This window comes from Hyperolius riggenbachi, chromosome 1 (genome assembly GCF_040937935.1).
Source record: "Hyperolius riggenbachi isolate aHypRig1 chromosome 1, aHypRig1.pri, whole genome shotgun sequence".
Taxonomy (NCBI): Eukaryota; Metazoa; Chordata; class Amphibia; order Anura; family Hyperoliidae; genus Hyperolius; species Hyperolius riggenbachi.
Window position 1 is genome coordinate 416,425,933 of NC_090646.1, and position 24,994 is coordinate 416,450,926.

The window sequence follows — 24,994 nt, forward strand, 5'->3', positions numbered from 1 at the left end:
CCCAACAATTTAGGGGAAGGCTAGTTTGAGAACTTCACTGTATTTAGGAGCAAGAGATAAGTCAATATTCTATTTTAAAAGAGACCCCAAGTTGTAGCTTTTACCAATGAACATTCTGTAACTTGCAGAAAGATTTTAATGAAAACATCTTTCATGTAAACACAGTGCAAAGAAACACGAACACGATTCCAGTCAGATCCATAAAATAAACACCATAAAATATCAGTGATATAAAAGTATAAAAAATACAGTTTACAGCACATACAAAGCCACCAAAAATCACAACATCCCGACAACAAACCGAGCTTTACAAAATAGTCATAAAAAACTCATTCATGATTATATACAACTAAAAGGTGCATTGGCATCAGGGCATAGATTTTAGGTCTTCCTCTGTAATAAAACAGTCATTTGATTTATGCAGGATAACAGTGTAATTGCCATAAATTAAATAAGTTAGTTCACATTTTCGATTTCCGCCCCTGCAGGCATATATTAATCTAATGTGTTTTTAAAGCTTTCTTCAAGAGTTCGATATCTTTTCTTTTACTGGAGCTGATTCTTCGGCACTCGTAGGATTCCTGCTGTACAGGAATATATGCGTCTAACAGTCCCAAGCCCTGTTTTTCAGGACTCATAAACAGTCTTGTCCAGGATGGTTTAAGCTTTCCACTGAATCCTAAGAAGGCAATGCAACCTGCAACACAAAACAAAGAAAAACATGTTATTCAGCTACTGCAAGGGCATTTTAAGCTCTCCAACGTGTGGTAAAATACGTAATGATCATTAACATGACAGACTCCTGTTTACACAGCTACCATTTCTACATTCAAACACTTTATTGCTTCCTAGACACCTTAACTTCCTAAATCTGTCCTGTGGAAAGAGCCAAGAAACAGCAGTGATCCAGCTTCTGAGACAGTTTTCCTTCATATAAAAACGCTAATTGCACATATAGGAAACCCCTCTATCTATGCAAGTGTTTGGGTATAGGAATTTCAGCTATGCACTATCACTAACCTAAGCTTATTTTGCCATGTCTGGGGAAGTGATGTTTATTTTAAAATTGTAACCGAGGTGAAATTTGGGTAAAAAAAAACAAACAAACATACTTACCTAAGAAGAGGGAAGCCTCTGGATCCAGCAGTGGCTTCCCAAGCCATCGTCTGGACCGCCATTGCCACTTGCGGACCCACCAATGAAATCCGACAAGAGCTTGTTGGATTGAAAATCCAAGTAGCGCTCCTCTTCATGCACGAGCGGGGCAGTACTCTGCCTGTGTGAATACGGCTGTGCCTGCACAGTAAGCCGGAGCCCAGTACTGCCACGCTCGAACATGAAGTGAAGCATATCTCTAAGCTTCAATCAGATCCTCTGATGAGATCTTGTTGGATTTCTTTGGGGGGGGGGGGGGGGGCGTCCTGTGAGAGGCAGGTAATACCAGGTAAAGTAGGTCAGTGGAAATACAAAAATGGTTGCCCAGCTTTCTGTGTTAAAGAAATATTAAAAGGTACCGAGCCAAAGTGGTCAGTTAACATGGAGGCAACTGTAATGTGTGGGCATGAGTGCTGAGGGTCAGGAGTGATCGGGAGGAGCAGTAGGCCTCAGCACTCATGCCCACAATTAACAGTAGCCTCTATTTTAGTTTCAAAAACTTTTATTAGGCACAAGTGTGCCAATTTATCAAGTATAACAAACAACAATTCTGCAAGTACCCCAACATGGGTTGCAGAAACCATAAAGTTGGCTACAAAGTATAAAACAGCAATCACGTTCAAAAGAACAAAAATACAATAATATTTCGGGAATAACAGAAACCTTACTTACAGAATAGCAGGCTTAGGTATATTGAGGGCAGGAACATTGTATAAGTACAGCCTTTTAGAAATAGTAATATAATTATTGTAGGAATAAAGCTAAAAAGGAGGAAAACATAGTATATAGACTAGATGGCTAAGTAGCATTTATGCAAGATGATCTAGGCCTAGTTGGAGTTGAGCACCTCTCGAAAGTTGGCTGGATGTCCAAGGGTCCCACACCTTCTGGAAATGTGGCAGGCGATCATTGATTATAGCGTTTATACGTTCAGGTCATTGTGGAATTTATCCTGTCAATCACTTGAAGGTAAGATAAGTTTGGCGTGTTCCAGTTAGCTGCAATGTGAACTTTCCCTGCAGAGATTATAAATTGTATTAGCTTATGCTGTGCATGGAGTATGGAGGTTGGTTTATATCCTAATAAGAAGATTTTAGGGTCGAGGGCAATATGAGTAGGGATTAATTTGTTTATCAGGAGTCGGATTCTGCCCCAAAAGCAGGCGACCCTTGGACATGAAAACCAAGTATGGTACATAGTACCAGGGATGTTGCAACCTCTAAAACATAGTGGGTTTATCTTATGGTCTATAGTATGAAGTTTATGAGGGACAAGGTAGGTGCGATGGAGAAGACGTATGGAGACTTCCATATTTGTCGTTTGTAGGCTACCTTTAGATAGGGTTTCAAAACATTGCGCCCAGTCCTCGCTAGTGAGTTGGGAATGCATGTCAAGTTCCCATTGTTTTTGGTAGGTGTGCGTAAAGTTGGGTGGGGGGGGGGGGTTAAAGGTGGAGTAGAGAAATGAGAGTATTGCCTTTCGCATGGGATCATTGAGGCATATGCTTTCAAATTGAGTAGGGCGAAGGGAGGTACCCGGCTTGGCCAAAGACAACAAAAAATGGTATAGTTGTCTTATTTTAAGCCAGTCAGATAGGCGCAGTTTTGTTATTTCAGTAGCCTCTATTTTAGCAGACAACTTTGGCTCAGGTATCCTTTAAAAAAAAATAGAAAGTAAGTAAAAAATGCCACAAGACATAGTTACAGTACATACAGTTTTATAAATCCTCTTCATAGATATGTTGTCTTAGATCTTAGTTGTCCATTGTCCACACAATAATTAATAAGACACTCATTGAGAACACAAATGCCAAAAACAGTATGTCTAATGATTTTTTATAAATTAATAAAAATAATTCAATTGTGATTGAACACCAAAGGATAACAATAAAACGGTTCTTCTAAATGTACACACTTGATAGGATTGTCACTATTAATGATCACTAAGGATTAAAAGCTATACTGAGTCCTGACTGAGCAGCCTGTTCTGTTCTATGGATATGGAGTCATGTGACTTGTTTAACATTCCCCCAGCAAGGTAAGGTCTAGCTCCTTTGCAGCCTAGAACACATCCCCTCTCAGACTTCTATGCAAGCACTGTGGAATTTATATGGGATTCAGTGCTGGCCCCACCCCTACGTCAGTATTAAGAAGTTCTGCTTCTAAAAGCCACTTATTATTGTCTGATAGAGAAGGGGTGGAAGTCTGCATTGACATATCACTAATTAGCATAAACCTTGCACTTTTTGCTTTAAAGAAAAGGAGATGCAGACAAAACTTACCTTTTTTCTTAAGGAGTGGTGGTTTGGCTGTCCCCAGAATATGCAGTTGCTGTGCAAGATTACCAAAATCTGCAATGGTTCCCCGTGATGCCAAAACTACAATGGACCTAGGAAACAGTGGAAAATGTCATAACTAACTAAAGTAAAACAAAGCTTGTTGATAACAATTTGGTGCTTTCTGCTCTTTATAAGTGGTAATGTTTAGGACCTTCTAGTTGGAGATTTCACAAATCAAATCTGTCACCGCTTGTGGCCATTTAAATCTATAACGTACATTATTACAGTATGTACCTGCTTGAGGAGTGGGTTGCAGTGATGTTTTGTAAGAGAGATAGTAATGGATTGATCGTGCTGTGAAAGCCCCAACTGGCAACTCATGCATTTCAAATATTGCAATTTAAAAGTGGGGCATCACACACTGATTGTATTCAATTTTATCTTTTTAAAAGATCCATTTAAAGGGACTCCAAGTCATTTCTGGCCAGGCCCTGGGAGAAGAGCAGGATGGACGCCGTGGGACCTCCCGAGCTGCGGTCTGCTGCAGAAAGCCCCAGGTGAGTACCAATTTTGTTTTTATTCAGAGCTCGGAGTCCCTTTAAGATTGACTAGCGCAAACTGGAAAACTGTCTTATGTTTCAATGGCGTCTAAACAAAACAAATTCTTCAAGGCTGTTGTGTCTTTTAAGCTAAAGAAAAGAAGCAACATCCAGCTTTTTACCAGCCAACAGTTCAAAGACCAATATCTGTGCAAAAGTCCATTTATTAGGGCACACAGCAAGTGTAGGTGTGAGAAAACGCGGAAGAGCCGCCGCAAATACTCAGAGTGAGGCGGCTGATTCCGCGTCTAGCATGGCATCTGGAGTGTTTAGGCATGCATCCACTAGCGGGGCGGAACGCGGAGAAACCGCCGCATGCCCAGCGGTCAGGGCGGCGGAGTCCGCGTCCGACGCGGCAGTCGGTACGCATACGCCTACTACTGACACAGTGGCTGAGCGCGGGGAAACCGCTGCATGCTCGGTTGGCGGTGCGGCTGCCCCCGCGCTCGAACAGGCTGACACATTACAACACATGTCTGGTGTTTCCAGAGTGAGCCAGGCACACCATCCGTTTCTCAGGGTGCTTGGTGAGGTGGCATAGGCAGTGCCACACTCGAAATCCAATCTCAAAGATCTCACCAGCACACCTCGAATTAAAGCACACCTTTTATTGTGCCAGTATCCACAAAATTCCTAATTTTGTGGATACTGGCACAATAAAAGGTGTGCTTTAATTCGAGGTGTGCTGGTGAGATCTTTGAGATCACATGTCTGGTGTGGCTGGGACTGATAGTCCACACTGGTTCAGGAGGACGCTCGCGCGCACAGAGAGGCAGGGCCTTTATGTCAGTCAGAAGGGAGTCAGCTGACCAAGCCGGTCAGCTGACAATTTCAGCAACTTCCATTGGTCCAGCACTTAGGGGAGGCACTAGAGAGCGCTGGTGTATATATACTGGGTGCTGGTCATTTCTCTGGTGTCTGGCGTTGCGATCACTACGTGGTGGCACTCAGACCTTGTCAGTATCTGTGTTTATTAGACAGTTTCCAAGGTGTTGATGGCCAAGGATCTCACACCTTAGTCTAGGAAGTCTGTTATTATCTATATTATATTCTAGATCAGTTACCAAGGTGTTGACGACCAAGGAACTCACACCTTAGCTTAGGCATTGTTGATTATTTGTTATGACCTTCTGATTTCCTGACCATTCTTCTGATCTCTGATTTTGTACCTTTATCATTCTGATACTCTGTTGCCAAATCTCGGCTAGTCTCTGGATTCTGCACCTGCCTCCTGTCTCTGTACTTTATCTGTCCGTGTGTTTACGACCTGGCTTGTCCGACATCGAGAACTATGTCTCCTGTCAGGAGATAGCTCGCAGATCTGTCAGTGACACTACTCCATTGGTGTCACTCACGTTCTGTCCTTCCCACTTTCAGTCTGACTCCTCCCCGTGGAGAGTCCAGACTTACGGAAGGAACCAGTTGCCGAGCAGTATTCCTATCTGCTCTTGCACCTGTCTTCCAGGTGCGATCCTCAAAGTATTACTGTTGTACCAAAACACTCTTATCACTCAGGTGTCCAGAGGTTAGCGATATATCTGATTATCGGTGATACTGCAGATCATCAATAATCTGGTATATATCTGCATTTTCGGTGATACTGCAGATCACCGGTATTTAGATCCTCTCTGTGTTACACCGATCGTTACAGTACGCCAGGCCCAAAAAACAAATGGACGCACACACTGACCGTCTGGGCACACTTGCCACTTCGGTGGATAACATCAACCAAGTGCTGGGTAGTCACAAGACGATGATTGACGCCTTGTCCGGTTCTTTACAAACCCTCCAGACGGCTGTGAATGAGGTGCGATCCCCTCCTAGCACAGACATACGTATGCCTGTACCTGAGAAATTTTCTGGTCACAGATCTGACTTTCGAAATTTCAGAAGTAGAGTGTTATCATACTTTGAGTTGAGACCTAGATCTTCAGGAACTATGGCCCAAAGGGTCACATTTATTAAGACCTTGTTATCAGGCGATTCCCAAACTTGGGCATACAGTCTGCCCGCCAGAGATTTAGCTTTAACCTCGATAGATGAATTTTTTAAAGCCATGGCGATAATTCATGACGATCCAGACATTGCCTCGACTTCTGAGCGGAAGCTCAAGATGTTACGTCAAGGCAAGAGTCCGGTCGAGGATTATGCTGCGGAATTTAGGAGGTGGTCAGTTTCAGCCACGTGGGACACCTATGCCCTTTTAGATTGTTTTTTATCAGGGTTATCAGATGAGGTCTCAGATCTTATGTTAAGTCAGCCCGAACCTAGAACCATCGATGAGGCCATTTCATCGGCCATTAGGATTGATCGCACGATATCAAAAGCAGACCCGGGGTAGAAACAACATTAAAATGGTGTCCTACGCTGCGCCTCCTGTGACTCCATCTCCTCCCGCCTCACCTCCATCCGAGCCAATGCAGATTGGCCGGTCCAGATTGTCTCAAGTGTAGCGGAGATGCAGGATTTCGGAACAGTTGTGTCTTTATTGTGCAGAGGGGGGTCATAGAGTGCGGAATTGCCCTAAAAAGTCAGGAAACGCTACTGCCTAGGAGTAGTTGGGGGTAATACCCTAGGCGTACGACTCTCACCCCTAGAAGATAAACGGTTACTTCTTTTTTGTACGATTACATGGGAGAAAAAATCTGAAGTCTCTGAGGCTTTCGTAGATTCCGGCTCAGCAGCTAATTTCATTACGAATTTGCTAATAGATTGGGTATCCCGCTTACCCCTGTAAAACCACCCATCCAGGTTACGGCAGTGGATGACTCCCCCCTGCAACGTAACCATCCTCTGTCTCAGACACCAGAGGTGGAAGTCACTATAGGGGTACTGCATAGGGAAAAATTACAGTTTTTTGTATTACACATGTCTACCTCCACAGTGATCCTTGGCATGCCATGGCTACACCTTCACTCCCCTCAGTTTAATTGGGCCACGGGTCAGCTAACAAACTGGCCAGCCCATTGTTTCCAGCATTGTTTAGTGAAGGTGACCTTGGGTCAGACCGGGATTCGGGTGGAAGGAGTACCAGAACAATATTCCGAGTTTTCGGATGTATTTTGTCCCAAAGCTGCTGATAAGTTACCTCCACATCGCCCTTTCGATTGCCCCATTGATCTCCGTTCAGGTTGTATGCCCCCTGAGGTCATCTCTACAATTTGTCTGGGCCAGAAAAGGTGGCCATGCAAGAGTACATCCGTGAAAACTTAGCCAAAGGATTCATTCGCCCTTCCCGGTCACCTGCCGGAGCAGGTTTCTTTTTTGTTAAGAAAAAAGATGGAGGCCTTCGGCCATGCATTGATTACCGGGGTCTGAATAAGATTACAGTAAAAAATCGCTATCCATTACCCTTGATAGACAATTTATTCACGCAGGTCACAAACGCTGAGATCTTCTCGAAATTGGATTTACAGGGTGCATACAACCTGGTGCGAATTAGAAAGGGCGATGAATGGAAGATGGCCTTTAACACACCCGACGGGCATTACGAGTATCTGGTGATGCCCTTCGGGTTGTGTAACGCACCGGCCATCTTCCAAGAACTAATCAATGAGGTATTCAGGGAGGTGTTGGGTAAATTTGTTCTAGTATATCTAGATGATATACTTATTTTCTCAGACAACCTCTCCGAGCACAGAACTCACGTCAAGTTTGTGCTGAACAAACTAAGACTGAACATGCTTTACGCCAAACTGGAGAAATGCATTTTTGAGAAAACTTCTGTCACCTTTTTGGAGTACATAATTTCCACCTCGGGTCTTTCTATGGACCCTGCTAAGGTCTCTGCTGTGTTGGAGTGGCCCCAGCCAGTGGGCCTGAAGTCCCTTCAGAGATTTTTGGGATTTGCTAATTACTATAGAAGGTTCATAAAGGGGTACTCCACAGTCATAGCACCCCTTACCAGTCTAACTAAAAAAGGGGCAGATACTAACCACTGGTCCCCTGAGGCTCGAGTTACTTTCTCCACTTTGAAAGAGTTGTTTTGCTCTGCACCCATTCTGAGACACGTAGACACCTCTTTTCCCTTCATTGTTGAGGTAGACGCCTCAGAGGTTGGAGTAGGGGCTGTGCTGTCTCAGCGCTCTGGGTTACAGGGCAGATTGCACCCGTGCGCCTATTTCTCTCCTAGGTTTTCACCAGCAGAGAAAAACTACGATATAGGTAACAGGGAACTTCTAGCCATTAATTTGGCCTTTGAAGAGTGGCGTCATTGGCTAGAAGGGGCAGAACATACTATTACGGTTTACACAGATCACAAAAATTTGGAATACATTGAGGGGGCTAAGAGATTGAGCCCCCATCAGGCTCGATGGTCATTGTTTTTCTCGAGATTTAGGTTTATAATTACGTACACTCCTGGTAGTAAAAACGTTAAGGCAGACGCCCTGTCCAGATGCTTTGAGCCAGACAACACAGCCCTCAGATCCAGAGACTATTATTCCACGGAAAGTTGGAAAGATTGGAGGGAAACTTTAAGCCCTTTCCAACAGGATGTTCCTGAGGGAAAGCCTCAGGGGGTTATGTTTGTGCCACTGCCTTTTCGCCTTCAAATATTGCAGATGTTCCACTCGCACAAGAATGCTGGACATCCTGGGGCCTCCAGAACACAGGACCTAGTCGCTAGGTGTGCTTGGTGGCCTTCATTGGCAACAGACTGCAAGGAGTATGTAAGAGAGTGTGCAGTATGTGCAAAAAGTAAACCCTCCCGCCTGGCACCTGTGGGAACGTTGCAGCCTTTGCCCACCCCGAGTGAACCGTGGACCCACTTGTCCATGGATTTTGTGGGGGAACTTCCGAAGTCTGAGGGCATGTCGGTCATTTGGGTGGTAGTTGACCGTTTCAGTAAAATGGCCCATTTTGTGCCCTTGAAAGGACTCCCCTCGGCCCAGGAACTGGCCGATCTTTTCATCATCCACGTTTTCCAACTACATGGTATTCCGGAAAGCATAGTGTCAGATCGGGGAGTCCAATTTATTTCCAGATTTTGGAGGGCATTTTGTCGTCAAATGGGCATGGAACTGTCATTTTCATCGGGCTACCACCCACAGACCAATAGTCAGACTGAGCGAGTGAGATGTTATGTTGCGGATGCGCAAAATGATTGGGTCATGTTCTTGCCATTCGCAGAATTTGCGCACAATAATTTGAAAAGCTCTTCCTCTGGGTTTTTGCCATTTCAGGTGGTTACTGGGAAGTTGTCCAAGTTCTCCCCATTGCCAGTAGCTTCCACTCCGTTTCCAGCTCTGGAGGCATGGCAAAAATCATTTAAGGATAATTGGGGGATTGTAAAGAATAATTTGGAAAAAGCTTTTCAAAGTCAGAAAGGTCAAGCTGACAAGAGACGTTCTTTAGAGTGGAAGTTCCAACCCGGAGATTTGGTCTGGGTGTCCACCCGTCATTTGGCCCTGAAACAACCCTCGCCCAAGTTGGGTCCCAGGTTTGAGGGTCCTTTTCCAGTTACCAGGAAGATCAACAATGTTTCTTATGCCATTGATCTTCCTGCCAACATGCGTGGGGTTAGATCTTTTCATGTGTCCCTGCTTAAGCCAGCAGTCCATGTGGGTGCCACTCCTCCTCCTCCTGTGATGGTAGATGACCAACCTGAGTACGAAGTAGAGAACATTTTAGACTCATGAATTGTACAGAACTCAGTACAATATCTGGTTCACTGGAAAGGGTATGGTATAGAGGAGAGAACATGGGTACCTGAATGTCGCATGCACGCGGACAAATTGAGAAAGGAATTCCACGCTTTGTATCCTGAGAAACCTGGTAGGAGCTGTCCGGAGTCCACTCCTCAAGGGGGGGGGGGGTACTGTGAGAAAACGCGGAAGAGCCGCCGCAAATACTCAGAGTGAGGCGGCTGATTCCGCGTCTAGCATGGCATCTGGAGTGTTTAGGCACGCATCCACTAGCGGGGCGGAACGCGGAGAAACCGCCGCATGCCCAGCGGTCGGGGCGGCGGAGTCCGCGTCCAACGCGGCAGTCGGTACGCATAGGCCTACTACTGACACAGTGGCTGAGCGCGGGGAAACCGCCGCATGCTCGGTTGGTGGTGCGGCTGCCCCCGCGCTCGACCAGGCTGACACATTACAACACATGTCTGGTGTGGCTGGGACTGATAGTCCACACTGGTTCAGGAGGACACGCGCGCGCAGAGAGGCAGGGCCTTTATGTCAGTCAGAAGGGAGTCAGCTGACCAAGCCGGTCAGCTGACAATTTCAGCAACTTCCATTGGTCCAGCACTTAGGGAAGGCGCTAGAGAGCGCTGGTGTATATATACTGGGTGCTGGTCATTTCTCTGGTGTCTGGCGTTGCGATCACTACGTGGTAGCACTCAGACCTTGTCAGTATCTGTGTTTATTAGACAGTTTCCAAGGTGTTGATGGCCAAGGATCTCACACCTTAGTCTAGGAAGTCTGTTATTATCTATATTATATTCTAGATCAGTTTCCAAGGTGTTGACGACCAAGGAACTCACACCTTAGCTTAGGCATTGTTGATTTTTTTGTTATGACCTTCTGCTTTCCTGACCATTCTTCTGATGTCTGATTTTGTACCTTTATTATTATGATACTCTGTTGCCAAATCTCGGCTAGTCTCTGGATTCTGCACCTGCCTCCTGTCTCTGTACTTTATCTGTCCGTGTGTTTACGACCTGGCTTGTCCGACCTCGAGAACTATCTCTCCTGGTAGGAGATAGCTCGCAGATCTGGCAGTGACACTTCTCCATTGGTGTCACTCACGTTCTGTCCTTCCCACTTTCAGTCTGACTCCTCCCCGTGGAGAGTCCAGACTACGGAAGGAACCAGTTGCCGAGCAGTATTCCTATCTGCTCTTGCACCTGTCTTCCAGGTGCGATCCTCAAAGTATTACTGTTGTACCAAAACACTCTTATCACTCAGGTGTCCAGAGGTTAAAGATATATCTGATTATCGGTGATACTGCAGATCATCAATAATCTGGTATATATCTGCATTCTCGGTGATATTGCAGATCACCGGTAATCAGATCCTCTCTGTGTTACACCGATCGTTACAGTAGGTAGGTACCATTCAGGGAGGCTTTGCTTATATCAGAATAAACAAGAACTGGCCTTCCGGCAGTCCAGACCTGTCACCCACTGAACATATGTCACATTATTAAATTAAAAAAAAGATAAATGAGTCCCTGAACGGTTGAGCAGCTGAAATCCTACAACATGGCTAGGAAATGAGCAGCGCTACTTAAAAACAGATAAGTGCCTACCTACAAGAGAGTGCAAGCCCCACTTGTGGGGTAAAATACACACCTAGCATACACATAACCTGTCTACCACTGGAGGATGATGGTTTCCTGTAACAGCTTGCATGCAACTTGTTAAGTACTCGTCCCTCCCACTGCAAAGAAGTCATCCTCGATGGGAGGGGACCTAAAGGTGCATGCACACATCAGACTATAGTCTTTGGAAAATGAAAGATCACAGACCAATCTTACCACCCTTCATGTAGTATGAGAGCATTTCTACACAGTCTATTCTATGGAGCAGAACTCCCCATCAGAAAAAATCTTTGCAAGATGCTGCACACAAACATGCTGTACAGACACAAAAGATCAGTATCTGCAAAAGATCTGTTTCTGTCAAAGATCCGTTCCTGCATTGCATTCATAGTCTATAAGATCTGCAGATCATCATACACACCTTGTTTAACTGACATTCATCTGCAGATCAGATCCACCAGGATGGATTTTCAGATCTGCAGATGATTGTCTGATCTGCAGATGAATGTCAGTTAAACAAGTTGTGTATGATGATCTGCAGATCTCATAGACTATGAATGCAATTTGCAGGAACGGATCTTTTGCAGGAACAGATCTTTTGCAGATACTGATCTTTTGTGTCTGTACAGCATCTGTGTGTGCAGCATCTTGCAAAGATTTTTTTCTGATGGGGAGTTCAGCTCCATAGAAAAGACTGTGAAGGTATGGCTCTCATACTACATGAAGGGTGGTAAGATTGGTCTGTGATCTTTCATTTTCCAAAGACTATAGTGTGATGTGTGTATGCACCTTTACACTAACTAAATCCTAACCTATGCATATGCATAGCCTGGGTGCGCCACCAAGTAATATTGAAAATTGCGCAAAAGGTGGATCAGCGCATCACCAGGCCGCCTCAGAATGGCCTCCAATCAGAGGTGCGCTGAGCCCCCCCCCCCCCCCCCCCCCAGGAACTGCAAACACACCTTGAACCCAAACAGAAGCTCTGCATATACACCAAAAGCAAGGCTGTTAAGTGGGAGCAGCTGACCAAAAATGAATTAAATTACTTGTTAAGTACTAGTCCCTCCCACTGTGGAGAAGTCATCCTCGATGGGAGTGGACCTAACACTAACTAAAGCCACCTTTTGCGAAATTTTCAATTTTACTTGGTGGCGCACCCAGGCTATGCAGGTTAGGATTTAGTTAGTGTTAGGTCCCCTTCCATCGAGGATGACTTCTTCAGTGGGAGTACTTAAGTTGCATGCAAGCTGTTACAGGAAACCAACATCCTCCAGTGGTAGACAGGTCATGTGTATGCTAGGTGTGTATTTTACCCCACAAATTGGGCTTTCACTCTCTTGCAGGTAGGCACTTATCTGTTTTTAAGTAGTGCTGCTCATTTCCTTGCCATGTACTAATTTAATTCATTTTTGGTCAGCTGCTCCCACTTAACAGCCTTGCTTTTGGTGCATATGCAGAGCTTCTGTTTGGGTTCAAGGTGCGTTTGCAGTTTCTGGGGGGGCTCAGCGCACCTCTGATTGGAGGCCATTCGGAGGTGGCCTGGTGATGCGCTGATCCACCTTTTGCAATATCCTACAACAGGCAAAAAAATTGAAAACGTATCACTTTCTAAACTACAGCAGTTAGTTTACTTAGATCCCACACCTTTAGAGAATGTTAAATAGACATATTGCCAAATAGTGGTAAACATGCTCCTGTCCCTTTTTTTTTTTCACTACTATGTTTTATTTAAAAGAACAAACAATTTCCACGTTTCAACAGTTGCCATTTTCTCTTTGTACTATTTTCAAATAAATATAGACTTTAACCACTTAAGTACCAGCGGTCTCTGTCCCCTTAGCGACCAGAGACCGCTGGTACAGAAACGACGGAATCCCGACGAATTGCCGCACATACCCCCCACAACCGCCACACGTCAGGAACCTGGACCACCCACTCTGCCGTCTCTATGACGGCAGAGTTCCTGTGGGCCGGTCCGGAGCCGCTTTCATTGGCTCCTGACCCTGTCTTTCTATGTAAGCCAATTGGAGTTGCTTACATAGAAAGACAGGGCCAGGAGAAAATGAAATCGGTTCCTGACCTGCTCACAGGAACTCTGCCGTCATAGAGACAGGCAGAGCAAATGAGCTGCGGCGGGAGACGGCGGGGATTCTGTGTCGAGATCGGTGGGAGCGATGAAAATGGTGGATGCGGCGGTGAGTTGAAAACTACACCCTGGCAGCCAGGTAGCCATCAAGGCGGTGCACCAATCAGGAAGTAATTTGTCTTTCCAGTAATGTTCCCAACTAATGCCAGGGCTTTGGTAAAAAGAAAGAGTCTGAATAATATTCCTAAGTTTTATGGCTGACATCTTTAAAGTCCCAATTCAAGGAGAAACAAATTAAATCACTTTCTTTAATTATGGTTACCATGAATTTATGTTGTTGTTTTTTTTTGTTTTAAAACAATGTGTACTGAAGAAATCAGAAAGGGTTAATACGTTAATCACAACATGTGTTGCTTTGTTTGATATAAAACAGCATAAACAGCTTTAAATCTATTTGGGAAAATGTACCTTTGAGGAACTTTGCTTCCTAAATGTTTTTCCAGGCGTGCAACATCCTCTACTTTAAAATACAGGTCCTCTTTTACAGCTCCAGTGCAAGCATCAATGACCACAAGTAATAAACCATTTTGTTGGAGTCGATATTTGGTGCCATTAACCTAAAAGTACACAAAAAGTAACTTAACGGATTGCCAACTGTAACAGTGCATTGCCAGCATCATGCCAGCCATTCCCTTCACAAACTGTTTACGCAAACCAATGATGACATTGCTTATAAGGGGATTCTTTTCATATGCCAGGGCAAGGGAGACAGGAAAACTTAGCACTGATATTCATTTACATGTCCTCTCTGTAGGTGAAGTCATGAAGAAAAAAAAATCACTGGACAGAATGACAGCCAAACAGTCTGAGGCAAGAATTAGAAGCAGGTCTGCAAATATTTTACTTACTCATTCAACATTCTATTTTCTGCCATTCTAAGTCCTTACACTTTCAGGAGTACATTTGTTCCCTATGGGTTTCACAAAGTAAAATGGTCAAATAACTACTGTTTTTAGCTGCAGCATGCTACAACTGTTTTGAATAGATATTCATACAGCTCGTGGCACAAATTAAATTCCCTATTTAATATTATTAGGATTCCCTATAATACAGTAGTAAGATCTCTTAGGAGCAAAGATGAGCACATGCAATCTCTATTTATAATTCCTGTATGCTTACATGCTGTAAAATTACATACACAGAACAGTTCTGCTGTTTTCTTCTATGTACTCCGTTTTCCTCCCACAAACCAAATATATACTGCCAGGTTAGCTACAGTATGTTGTCCCAGTATGCATTGCATTTTGTGTCAGAACAGTAAAAAGAATGACATTGCTAAAGAAACAACCCGATAACAGCATGGACATACATAAATATTCATGATTAACTTTAAAGTAGGTAAATGCATTTTGAAAACCTGGGATAGGTATTTTGCATTAGTGCCATGATGAGTTTCTATTGGTCCATCTGAACACCAATAGGAATTTGGTGGGAAAATTCAAATAAGCTCCCACAGTGAGAAACTATTATTACTCCTGTTTAGAGAGTCACCATACCGGAGTTAACATTAATTAACGTAACATGATAAGAAAGACATGTGTATGTACAGTAGCAAGCATACAAATACATATTCTGTGTTCTTTTTCTTCATTTTCTGCCGGAAACCTCCTTAGCAGTAATCACGAGTTCAGCTCGGGGTGGAAAAAAAAGCCAAGAACAGTAACCCCAAACTGAACTCTTGGTAGCCACTGGGAGGTCTATGCAGAGCAATGTGCGCAGCGGGCGTTTTAACTCACCTCCCGGGGGATCCTGATGTCAGCCGCCATTCTCCGTCCTCTTCTCCGAGGCTCTGTTTCCCCCTGGTGAGATCGCCGTCTTTCGTCATGACAACAGCCGGCAATCTCACTATAGAGTTACAGCACCACCCGAAGGATGGAGGGAAAACTGCAGTTCTGCATCCCAGAACTCACTAGCAGCATGATTTTTTTTCTAGGTTTTAGGATCGAAAAGCATGCAATTGCAAATGCATAATTGCACTGCTTCCAGACCCTAAAATCTGGAAAGAATCATAATGCCAAGGGGGTTAATATTAAGCTATGCAAATGACAAATTTTCTCCAGTCGGGACCCAGTTGGACTATTATGTTCTTAATTGATAAGGAATTACAACCATAAACAATTTCCTGGTAGAGAGTAGGGCATAGATTAAAAAAAAGCTGAAAGTTCATATATTTTAGCTCTGTGAGACATGTGACAGACTGTGTCATTGAGCTGAGACAAAGCAATAGATGTGTTTTTTTTTTTAAAGATTTAAACATCAAATTGTGGGATATCTAGAAGTCATTTATTAGCAGCCGGAGGATGGATACAATTGCATAGGTCATCAATTTATTTTCACTTAAAGGACTCACAAGGTGACATGTGACATGATGAGGTAGACATGTGTATGTACAGTGCCAAGTACACAAATAACTAGGCTGTGTTCTTTTTTTTTCTTTCTCTGCTTGAAAAAGTTAAAGATCAGGTATGTAAGTGGCAGTTCCTGTCCAGGTCGGGACTGGGTCGGACTCTAGCGTAACCCTCACTGATGAGAAATTGCAGCCATAAAACACTTTGTGGCAGTAAATGGCTTCTAAGAGCAGGAAAGAGATAAAAAAGGTCAATATTTCATATATTTTAGCCCTGGCATACTTCAATTAATGCGTCATTGAGAAAAGGCCATGAAAGAGTAAAAGCTTAAAAAGTTGATTTAAATATAAAATAAAACTGTGGGATAAACTTTAAAAGTCATTTTTAGAAGGAGGACAGATACAATTGTTTATCTCAGTTTTTTGTTTTCGCTTCGGATGTCCTTTAACCCTCCTCTAGCGGTAACCCCGACCTACACTTGGGGTAGCCGCCGTGGAGGATTGCATGGCCCTGGGAGGGATTTTTGTAATAAAACTTGTTGTAATAGTTGTAGCTAGCACTAGGCTAGCTACCTGTGTCCCCAAAGTCCCTCCAGTCCCCTCCGATCGCCCCCGATATATAAGCACCCCCAGGGATCCTGCGATGGCGCAGCCTCCCAATCAGCTCCAGGCTTCGCTATGGGGAGGATCGGGACTGCGCATGACGTCGATGACGCCATGTGCGATCGTCGCCATAGCGATGACTGAAGCTGATTGCGGAGGCTGCAGCTCTCGCGGGATCGCGGCTGGGTAAATATAAGCGCCAGCGATCAGGGGGATCAGAGAGGTGCGGGGGAAGTTGGGGACACTGGTAGCTAGCCTAGTGCTAGCTACAACTATTACAACAAGTTTTATTACAAAAATCCCTCCCGCGGACGCAGCTACCGAAACTGCGTACTGCCAGGAGGGTTAAGGTTAATTTTAAATCTACTTTACTTTAAAGTTGATCCGAGATGAAAAACTAACTATGACAAGTAACTTGTCTATATATCTTATCTTAAGTTAAGATAGTTTACACAGCAAATCTAGCTGCAAACAGCTTTAACAGTTTCATGTTTATTTATTCCTGTGATACAATGGCAGCGGCCATGTTTTGTTTGTCACATTACACACAGGCAAGCTGCAACTGCATCTCCAGCCCTCAGCTCACTCCCCTCTCCCCTCCACCCTCCCCTCTGCCTCTGAAATCTCTGGCTAGTAACCTCCTCCTCCTCCTCCTGCCCAGACTGAACTCCCATAAGCCCTTGCTACATGGAGTTCCAAGGCACTATGAGCTGTGGGCGAGGCTTGTTTAGTTTATAGGGAATTAGAGTATTAAAACAAAAAAAAACAAAAAAAAGTATTTGGCTTGAGGAATGCCCTATAAACTATATGTAAGGAACACAATTATGCAATGAGTAAAAGTTTATCTCGAATCCACTTTAAACAATCCATGTCAAGTCGAGTTTTGAGAAATTTTGTTCTGAGATCAGAATACAATACATCTCAGAAATAAACAAAAAAAAAAAAAGAAAAACCTTCTCTTTAATTTTCTTTGGTTTTAAGGAGGGTGCCTACAAGCAGTGTTGTCATACCCAGCATGCAAATGTGAGTGCTGTGACAGCAACACAAATTAAATGTTTATGAGTTAAAGGACATCCGAGGTTTTATTTTATATTTTTAGGTTTTTACTGTTTCATGGCCTCTTTTCAATAACACATTCATTTAAGTATGCCAGAGCTGAAATTTATGAACTATTGACCCTTTTTATCTCTTTCCTTCTCTCAGAAGCTATTTTTTGCCAGGAAATTGTTTTATGGATGTAATTCGTTATTAGTGAGGGTTGTGATATAGTCGACCCAGTCCCGACCCAGACAAAAACTGTCACTTGCATACCTGATTTGTAACTCTTTCAGGCAGAGAAAAAAAAAAAAAAAGAACATAGCATAGTAATTTGTGTGCTTGGCATTGTATATACACATGTCTATCTCATCATGCCACTTGTCACTTTGGATGTCCTTTCAGATATTTATACAAATCATTTAAAACCTACTATAACGCCTCTAATCTCCATCACCATAATTTTTGTAATATCCTGTTTGTTAATGTGGTTTTCTAATTAGCCTACCCATCAACTTACCGCTATGAACGATTCAACCGCCCCCTGTTGTATTTCTTCTTGGCTTAGAGACTGAATTTCCACGGGGAGGTAGGTATTGTGAGGATCACTGGTAAAGACCACCTGACAAAAACAAACAAACAAATAAATTACTATTAACCAGCAACCTCTTCCTCAAATTTCTCACTAGTACAACTTACAGATTTCTTTAACAGATATCCGCGTGTCAACTCTAAACTGATAACCTCCAAACTAACATACATACATCATTCAAGAAAAGATTCCTTTATTATTAAATATACATTTAAAAAAATCTTTTTTTGTATTCTCGCCATCATTATTAGCATGTACATACTTATTTTGGCGCACAACTGACACTTGTGTATATCTTCCCCAGCTTGTGGTTGCAAGATGTGCTATCGTTCAGATGATCCGAACATATGTATATTCATTATTTTACAAGCATGTACATTTACAAGTTCCCAATAACTTTTTACAAGATGCGGATTGCTCAGTAAACATCTGGAGGTCAAACCTGTAAATTGTCAGGCCATAGCAGAAACTTTTAATGAGTTTAGAAATCTCTTGTTGCTCAAGCTTTACCAAGAAACTTTATTCCTGAAGGTGAAAAAATGAGGGCCACCTTAGCCATAGTTTATTTGTTCGCCTACTTAAATCCTAGTGAATAGGAGCATTTTGTGCATCACCAAGGGACATGCCCCTGATGCTGAATTACACCATAATGAATACTGGAAATCCCAAAAACGTATTAAAAAGTATATCATGTGTAGTGTTTTCTTTCATAAGCCAATTTGCAATCATGTGACTGTTATTTTGTTCACAGAAATAATGATCTGCTGTACAGAAAGGGCCTGAGTCTACTTCATGAATCTGTAAGCATTTCCTGCAGGAGATCATTATTAGCGATCCAACAAACTAGGACTCGATGAATTAAAAAGTGTCTCTTATTAAAGGTCACCTGTAACAAGAGGAATAATGGGGCTGCCATATTTATTTCCTTTTAAGCAATACCAGTTGCCTGGCAGCTGTACTGATCCTCTACCTCTAATTCTTTTAGCCTTATGCTAGGTACACACCATACAATTTTCTGGAAGGTTTATCTGCCAGATCGATTATTTCCAACATGTTCAATCTGAATTTCGATCGATTTTTCTATCTTTTTTTAATTGATTTTCATAGAACTGAACACAAATCGATCGAAAAAAACGATTAAAAAAAGATCAAAAAAATAGATCAAAATTCTAATTGGACATTTTGGAAATAATTGATCTGGCAGGTAAATCTGCCAGAAAATTGTATGGTGTGTACCTAGCATTACACCCTGAACAAGCATGCAGCAGATCAGGTGTTTCTGACATTATTGTCAGATCTGACAAGATTATCTGCAAGCTTGTTTCAGGCATGTGATTCAGACACTACTGCAACCACATAGATCAGCAGGGCTGCCAAGCAACTGGTACTGTTTAAAAGGAAATAAATATGGCAGCCTCCATATACATAGACACTCAAGTTGTCCATTAACGTGAAATTCTGCCTTTGTTAGAAATGAGTAATCCCAATTTAGCTGTGCAGTTTTCTAGAATTAATGCCACTGGCTACAGATGGTTGATGAGATGAACATAATTCCATCTTGCATTGAGTAACGTGCTATGGTTCCCTCTATCTTCTATCCTCAAAACCAGCATCAAACAGTCATAATCCTAGTGGCTGTATATATTTCTACACAATGTAGAAATATATCGTGTAGAATCCATCGTTTCTTTTTTTGCTTCTATACATTAGTTAAGTCTGAGGGGAAATAAAGAAAACAAAAGACAACCCAGCATGCCCTGCAACTTCCTTTGTGCGGCAACGTACCAAATAAGAGTCAGGTAAACTGGGGAATGATCATTTATAAACAAGAAAAGTAATAGAGAATTTAACTTTTGGATTGCCTGGTTAGCATCCTTATTACTTGTTTACCAGATAAAAATAAAGAATAGATTTTTGATTTTATGCCCGACAGTTACACTTTAAAGCAAGAAGACCAGAGAAAATTGCTTTTAAATCAAGCTAAGTCACAGAGAATACTCAAGATCTAAATGTAGTTTTCTTAAAATTACTGTTGCATGATCTCAGCAGAAACCCCTCCACCCCACCCAAAACTGACAACACACTTACAAATTACTACTCACATGTTAATTATGCAAACCAATCTCCAACTTTGTATCAGACTAATGGTGCCCATACACGGTGCAATAAAAACGTTCGATTTTTCCGTTCATTCGACAAGAAGGATCGAATGTAAGTTAAATAAAATCTTTTTTTTTTTTTACATCAAGAAAAAGGATGATTACCTTGTTTTTTGAATAAAAATTCGATCGGACTTGTTGGAAAAATCTTTATATTCTAACAGAAAAATTGAAAAAAATTATCTATTCGAATAAAATGAAAACATTGTACCATGTATGGGCACCATTACACATGAAGAGCAGTAAAGAGGAACATTTAAAGTGGCCACTAATGATTCAATCTTTTTCATCCAATTTTACCAAATCTATGTAGTAGAAGGGTAAACTGAGTGAATACATTGAAGGGATAATTTAGGCAGTTTCCTTATATTACATAGAAATGGTAAGATTGGATGAAAAATACTGGATCATTAGTGGCCACCATTAGACAAGAGAAACCATTCATAGATTAATCTTTAGACTGATGAATGGAACTTCAGAGACTTGGGAGGCAGGAAGAGGTGTCATGTCATGTCATACCCTGGTTACGAGGATCAGGCAACCACTAACTAAAATCAATATTTCAGTTAGCCACTTGGTTTAAAGAGGAACTCCAGTGAAAATAATGTAGTAAAAAAAGTGCTTCATTTTTTACCATAATTATGTATAAATGATTTAGTCAGTGTTTGCTCATTGTAAAATCTTTCCTCTCCCCGATTTACTTTCTGACATTTATTACATGGTGACATTTTTACTGTGGGCAGGTTATGTAGCTGCTCCTAGCTGTTTTTGCTGTTAGAGACAGCTGTAAACAGCTAATTCCTGTCTGTGAACATTGTTACATTGTGGCAGTTTGCCCAGAGTACCGCGGTACTCAGAGCTTCTTGTGGGAGGGGTTTCAGCACAAAATCAGTTATACAGCGCCCCCTGATGGTCTGTTTGTGAAAATCATATTTCTCATGTAAAAGGGGGTATCAGCTACTGATTGGGATAAAGTTCAATTCTAGGTTGGAGTTTCTCTTTAAGTCACTCTTTTAGCCACTGGTTTATGCTCCACAACAAGCCTTTACATGGGGGAAGAGGGTGTATGGTAGGGGATGGGCAACCTCTATAGAGGGGGTAATGACATAGTGGTTGAATAGTGTAATGTGTAAGGACTCTGCCTCGGACACAGAAGACCTGGGCTCAGATCTCGGCTCTTCCTATTCAGTAAGCCAGCGCCTATTCAGTAAGGAGTTCTTTGGGCGAGACTTCCTAACACTGCTACTACATACTGAGTGCGCTCTAGACTTTGAGTCCGACAGGGCTATACAAATATAGGAATTATTATTATTACTGGCAAACCTAAGCCCGTTTAAAAACGAGCTCTAGGTCTGCCTTCCGCACCCCCGCTCACACACAGCACACCAGCTCACACGCCGCACACCTGGCCGCCCGCTCACCCACAGCACGCCCGCTCACACGCCGCACACCCGGCCGCCTGCTCACACGCCGCCTGCTCAGCTCCCTGGCCATGTCCTCTTGTCTCTGTGAGGCTGGGTCCGTGCTGTGCACATGCGCAGTAGCAAAAAGTACGGACCCAGCTACACAGAGACATCGTGACGCAGGGACACAGGGGTTTTATTATAGAGGGTAACAATGGAACAAACAGGGTAAAAGGCACCTCAAAAGGTGATAAAAGGTGAAAGTGGTCTTTCCTCCTCATTAAAGCCGCATTTGGGACAAATAAGGACATTTTACTAAGACAGACAACCTAATACAACAGTCACTGCCAGCTCTATTAGGTGCATATCTTTTTATTAAGGGATATACACTGAAGCTAATGATTTTAATCCTGGTCACATGGAAAACAATATTACCGTATATACTCGCATATAAGCCGACCCGCATATAAGCCGACCCCCCCCCACTTTTACCTAAAAAAACTGGAAAAAATAATTGACCCCCACATAAGCCGGGGGTAGGAAATGCTGGCCGCCTTATTCCCCTAGTGTGTCCCAGTATAGCTAGTAAAGTGCCCAGTATGGGTAGGTAGTGCCCCAGTATAGCTAGTATAGTGCCCAGGGGGTGCGCCGGGGTATGGGGGGGGCGCGGACCACATGGCATGGCTCGCATACAAGCCGACCCCCCAACTTTTGACCCACTTTTGGGGGGGTCAAAAATTCAGCTTGTATGCGAGTATATACGGTATTACATTTCTGTGACTGGAGATGCATTAAAACTACTGTACAGCAAGTTCACAGCTCGAGTTACCACTGTGCTGGTATTTCACTTGCTTTGTCATTAAATATAAAGCATTATATGAACAGAGGCTTGGATATTTAATATTGTAGACCATTCCAATCTATCTTTTGCCGCATATGAAACCTTTCCGTTAACTCCATATTACAGACATACTGTGATTATAGTATTGGATTTTGTTAAACCGATCATAATATATTTCTGTATCAGTGTTCTCTGGGTAGTTATGTTATGTAGTATTATACTATATTGTGTTGTAATGCAAAGGCTTCAAAGCTATACTCTACTAGTGTAGCTCCATTCTGCTCTCTCGCATGAAACTTTCCATTTGGGTTAGGAAAGCCTGCACAAGAATGGCTAGTGCCAACAACACAGCATCAAACCCTTTAAACTTGTTGTGAATACCTGAGATGCGCCACAACTGGTACACGTGGCAGTTGATTTAGCTGGCATTGGTTTGGTTACAGATGGTGCTTTGGTATATTTGGGATATGCTTTGGTCATACAGTTGCTAATTGCTTTGGATCGAAAGGTAGCATTGATCATAACTCTTTCCCATCCCTGAGAAGAAGAATAGCTGTAACCTTCACGGTTGTGCTTCGCTTGTAGATACAGAAACAGTAATCTAAACAAAAGAGAGAAAATATATTAAAAAGGATAGTAAAAAACAAAAAAGTCAGACCCTGCTAATAAAACATCAATTGCAAAGGTAAAATCCACAGCTTAAAAAAAAATATTCTAAACATAAAAGCAACCATAAAAAGAATGTTTGTATGTTGTTCAAAAGCGGACCTCTTTACAGATATACAGTATTTGTAGTTTTTGGATCCAAAGGACAAATCTGGTAAACCTGTACCATTAAAACAAAGTGAGCCTTCTTGCCCTAACAAGTATTAAAGCCAAGTGGTTATAATCGAACTGCTAAAGTTAAAATAGTCAACACACTATGACTGACACACAAGTACATAAAACTGTATTGAAACTCCTTGAGGAAAATAAAAGCAATCGGTAATTTAAAAAAGCGTGTTTATTGGCTTTAATGCCTATACCATGGCTTTGCTGTGTGGTTTTTAAAGATATTGTTTATTAAAAGAGAAGTATACTCAAGAACAACTGACTTTTGTATATATTTTAATTTGTGTGTATCACATTAGCTGTAAGAAAAGAACATGGTAAAACTTAATGGTTTTCCACTGCAGTCCTCCACTTTAGTACAGAGGAAAAAAGAGCTTCCCTGGGCAGGAATGAGAACTAACCCATGGGAAGAAAAAGTGACGCCGATTTCCCCTGGATTCATACCCTGCCCTGCTCTTGCTCATGTTCTGGTCCCTTGTTGCCTGGTGCAATAGCAAAGTCTGTGCCTAGTGCCTTCATCCAGCAATATTTGTCCATCCTGCTCCTTCCAGTCAAAGCAAGTGTAAAAGAAAGGGGCCTGTCAATCAAAGCCATGCCCATACCTTACTATAATGCTGAGTAGTGGAAAAAGTGGGATTGGTGACCATCTTGGTAAAGGGCACTATGGCATCTTCACTGCTATCACTGCGGAGTTGGAGGGAAAGGAGCATAATAAAGAAAGAAGAGGAGCCGTGGGTTGAGGAGGCCTTCTAGGGGATGTACCACCTGTTATTTCCTCTTCGGGGTCAAGGACACTTATCAGTATTCCACTTCAAAATACAACTCCACCAATAACATTCATTTTTAACATTCTATAAGCATTAAAGGGAGTAAAACAACTCTCTTTCATTGTAAGCAAATTTACAGAGGTGCCTGTAGTGTAAAATTGAATAAAAATCCTTAAAATGGGGGGGCCGTTGGTGGACCTACCTCCCCAACACAGACACAAGATGATGTTGAATTTTCAACATAAAAATTGTTTATTCACATAATTAATTGCAACGCGTTTTGCGGGCTCAACCCACTTCATCAGGCTATAGACAGGAGTATAACACTTGTCGTCAGGATCAGTCAGCTTGGCGTCTCTGTCTCCCTACCCTAATTAACTCTCTTTCATTGTTTGTTTTTATTTTTGTTAGGTCCTGTTTGACTAGATTTTCTCCTGATGGCTAGTTGTCCCATTTGGTGAAGGGTAACACCATCTCCTAGTTTAGGAATGGCCAGGATTGTGAAGAAAAATTATTCATGTTGGTCTGGAAGTATCTTATGAGATACCACTGAAATATGGGCAATTACACAGTATGCCTGTGTATCACACTGAATTTTAACCTAACACACACAAAGTATTTTACTAGCAATGTGGATGCCATTTGTTTGATGAATAGTTGAGTTACAGTATAAAAATGCATACAGCTATGTGTTGCAAAGAAGGAAATGGAAGAAAGCTCCATTAAAACAATGGGTCTGTTCTACACTATCTACTATGCACTGGATTAAAGTGCAGCTCCTTGCATTGGCACTGGACATAGTGTGAAATGGCCCTTACAGAAAACAAGAATAAAGCATTTCATTCATCTCTCAAACTGAAAAAAGTATTTATGATGCATGAAGCAGTCTTTTAGCCTTTAGTCTGTAACAGCATAACACAAAGGCAGGCTTATTATAGGTTTAGGATCTGTAAAGAAATCTTATGGTACAGT

General features: G+C 42.5%; 1 protein-coding gene across 1 annotated transcript in view; it reads right to left on the minus strand.

Annotated features, from left to right (window-relative positions):
• Window positions 1-466: 466 nt before the first annotated feature.
• CEMIP2 (cell migration inducing hyaluronidase 2) overlaps window positions 467-24,994 on the minus strand; it is a 145,740-nt gene continuing 121,212 nt past the window's right edge. Inside the window, exons 20-24 of the mRNA XM_068236357.1 lie at window positions 22,806-23,025; window positions 17,950-18,051; window positions 13,853-14,001; window positions 3,437-3,543; window positions 467-697 (exon numbers count right to left, since the gene is read on the minus strand). Of these exons, the coding sequence (XP_068092458.1) occupies window positions 501-697; window positions 3,437-3,543; window positions 13,853-14,001; window positions 17,950-18,051; window positions 22,806-23,025 (775 nt within the window). The 3' untranslated portion in view covers window positions 467-500. The remainder of the gene's footprint in view (window positions 698-3,436; window positions 3,544-13,852; window positions 14,002-17,949; window positions 18,052-22,805; window positions 23,026-24,994) is intronic.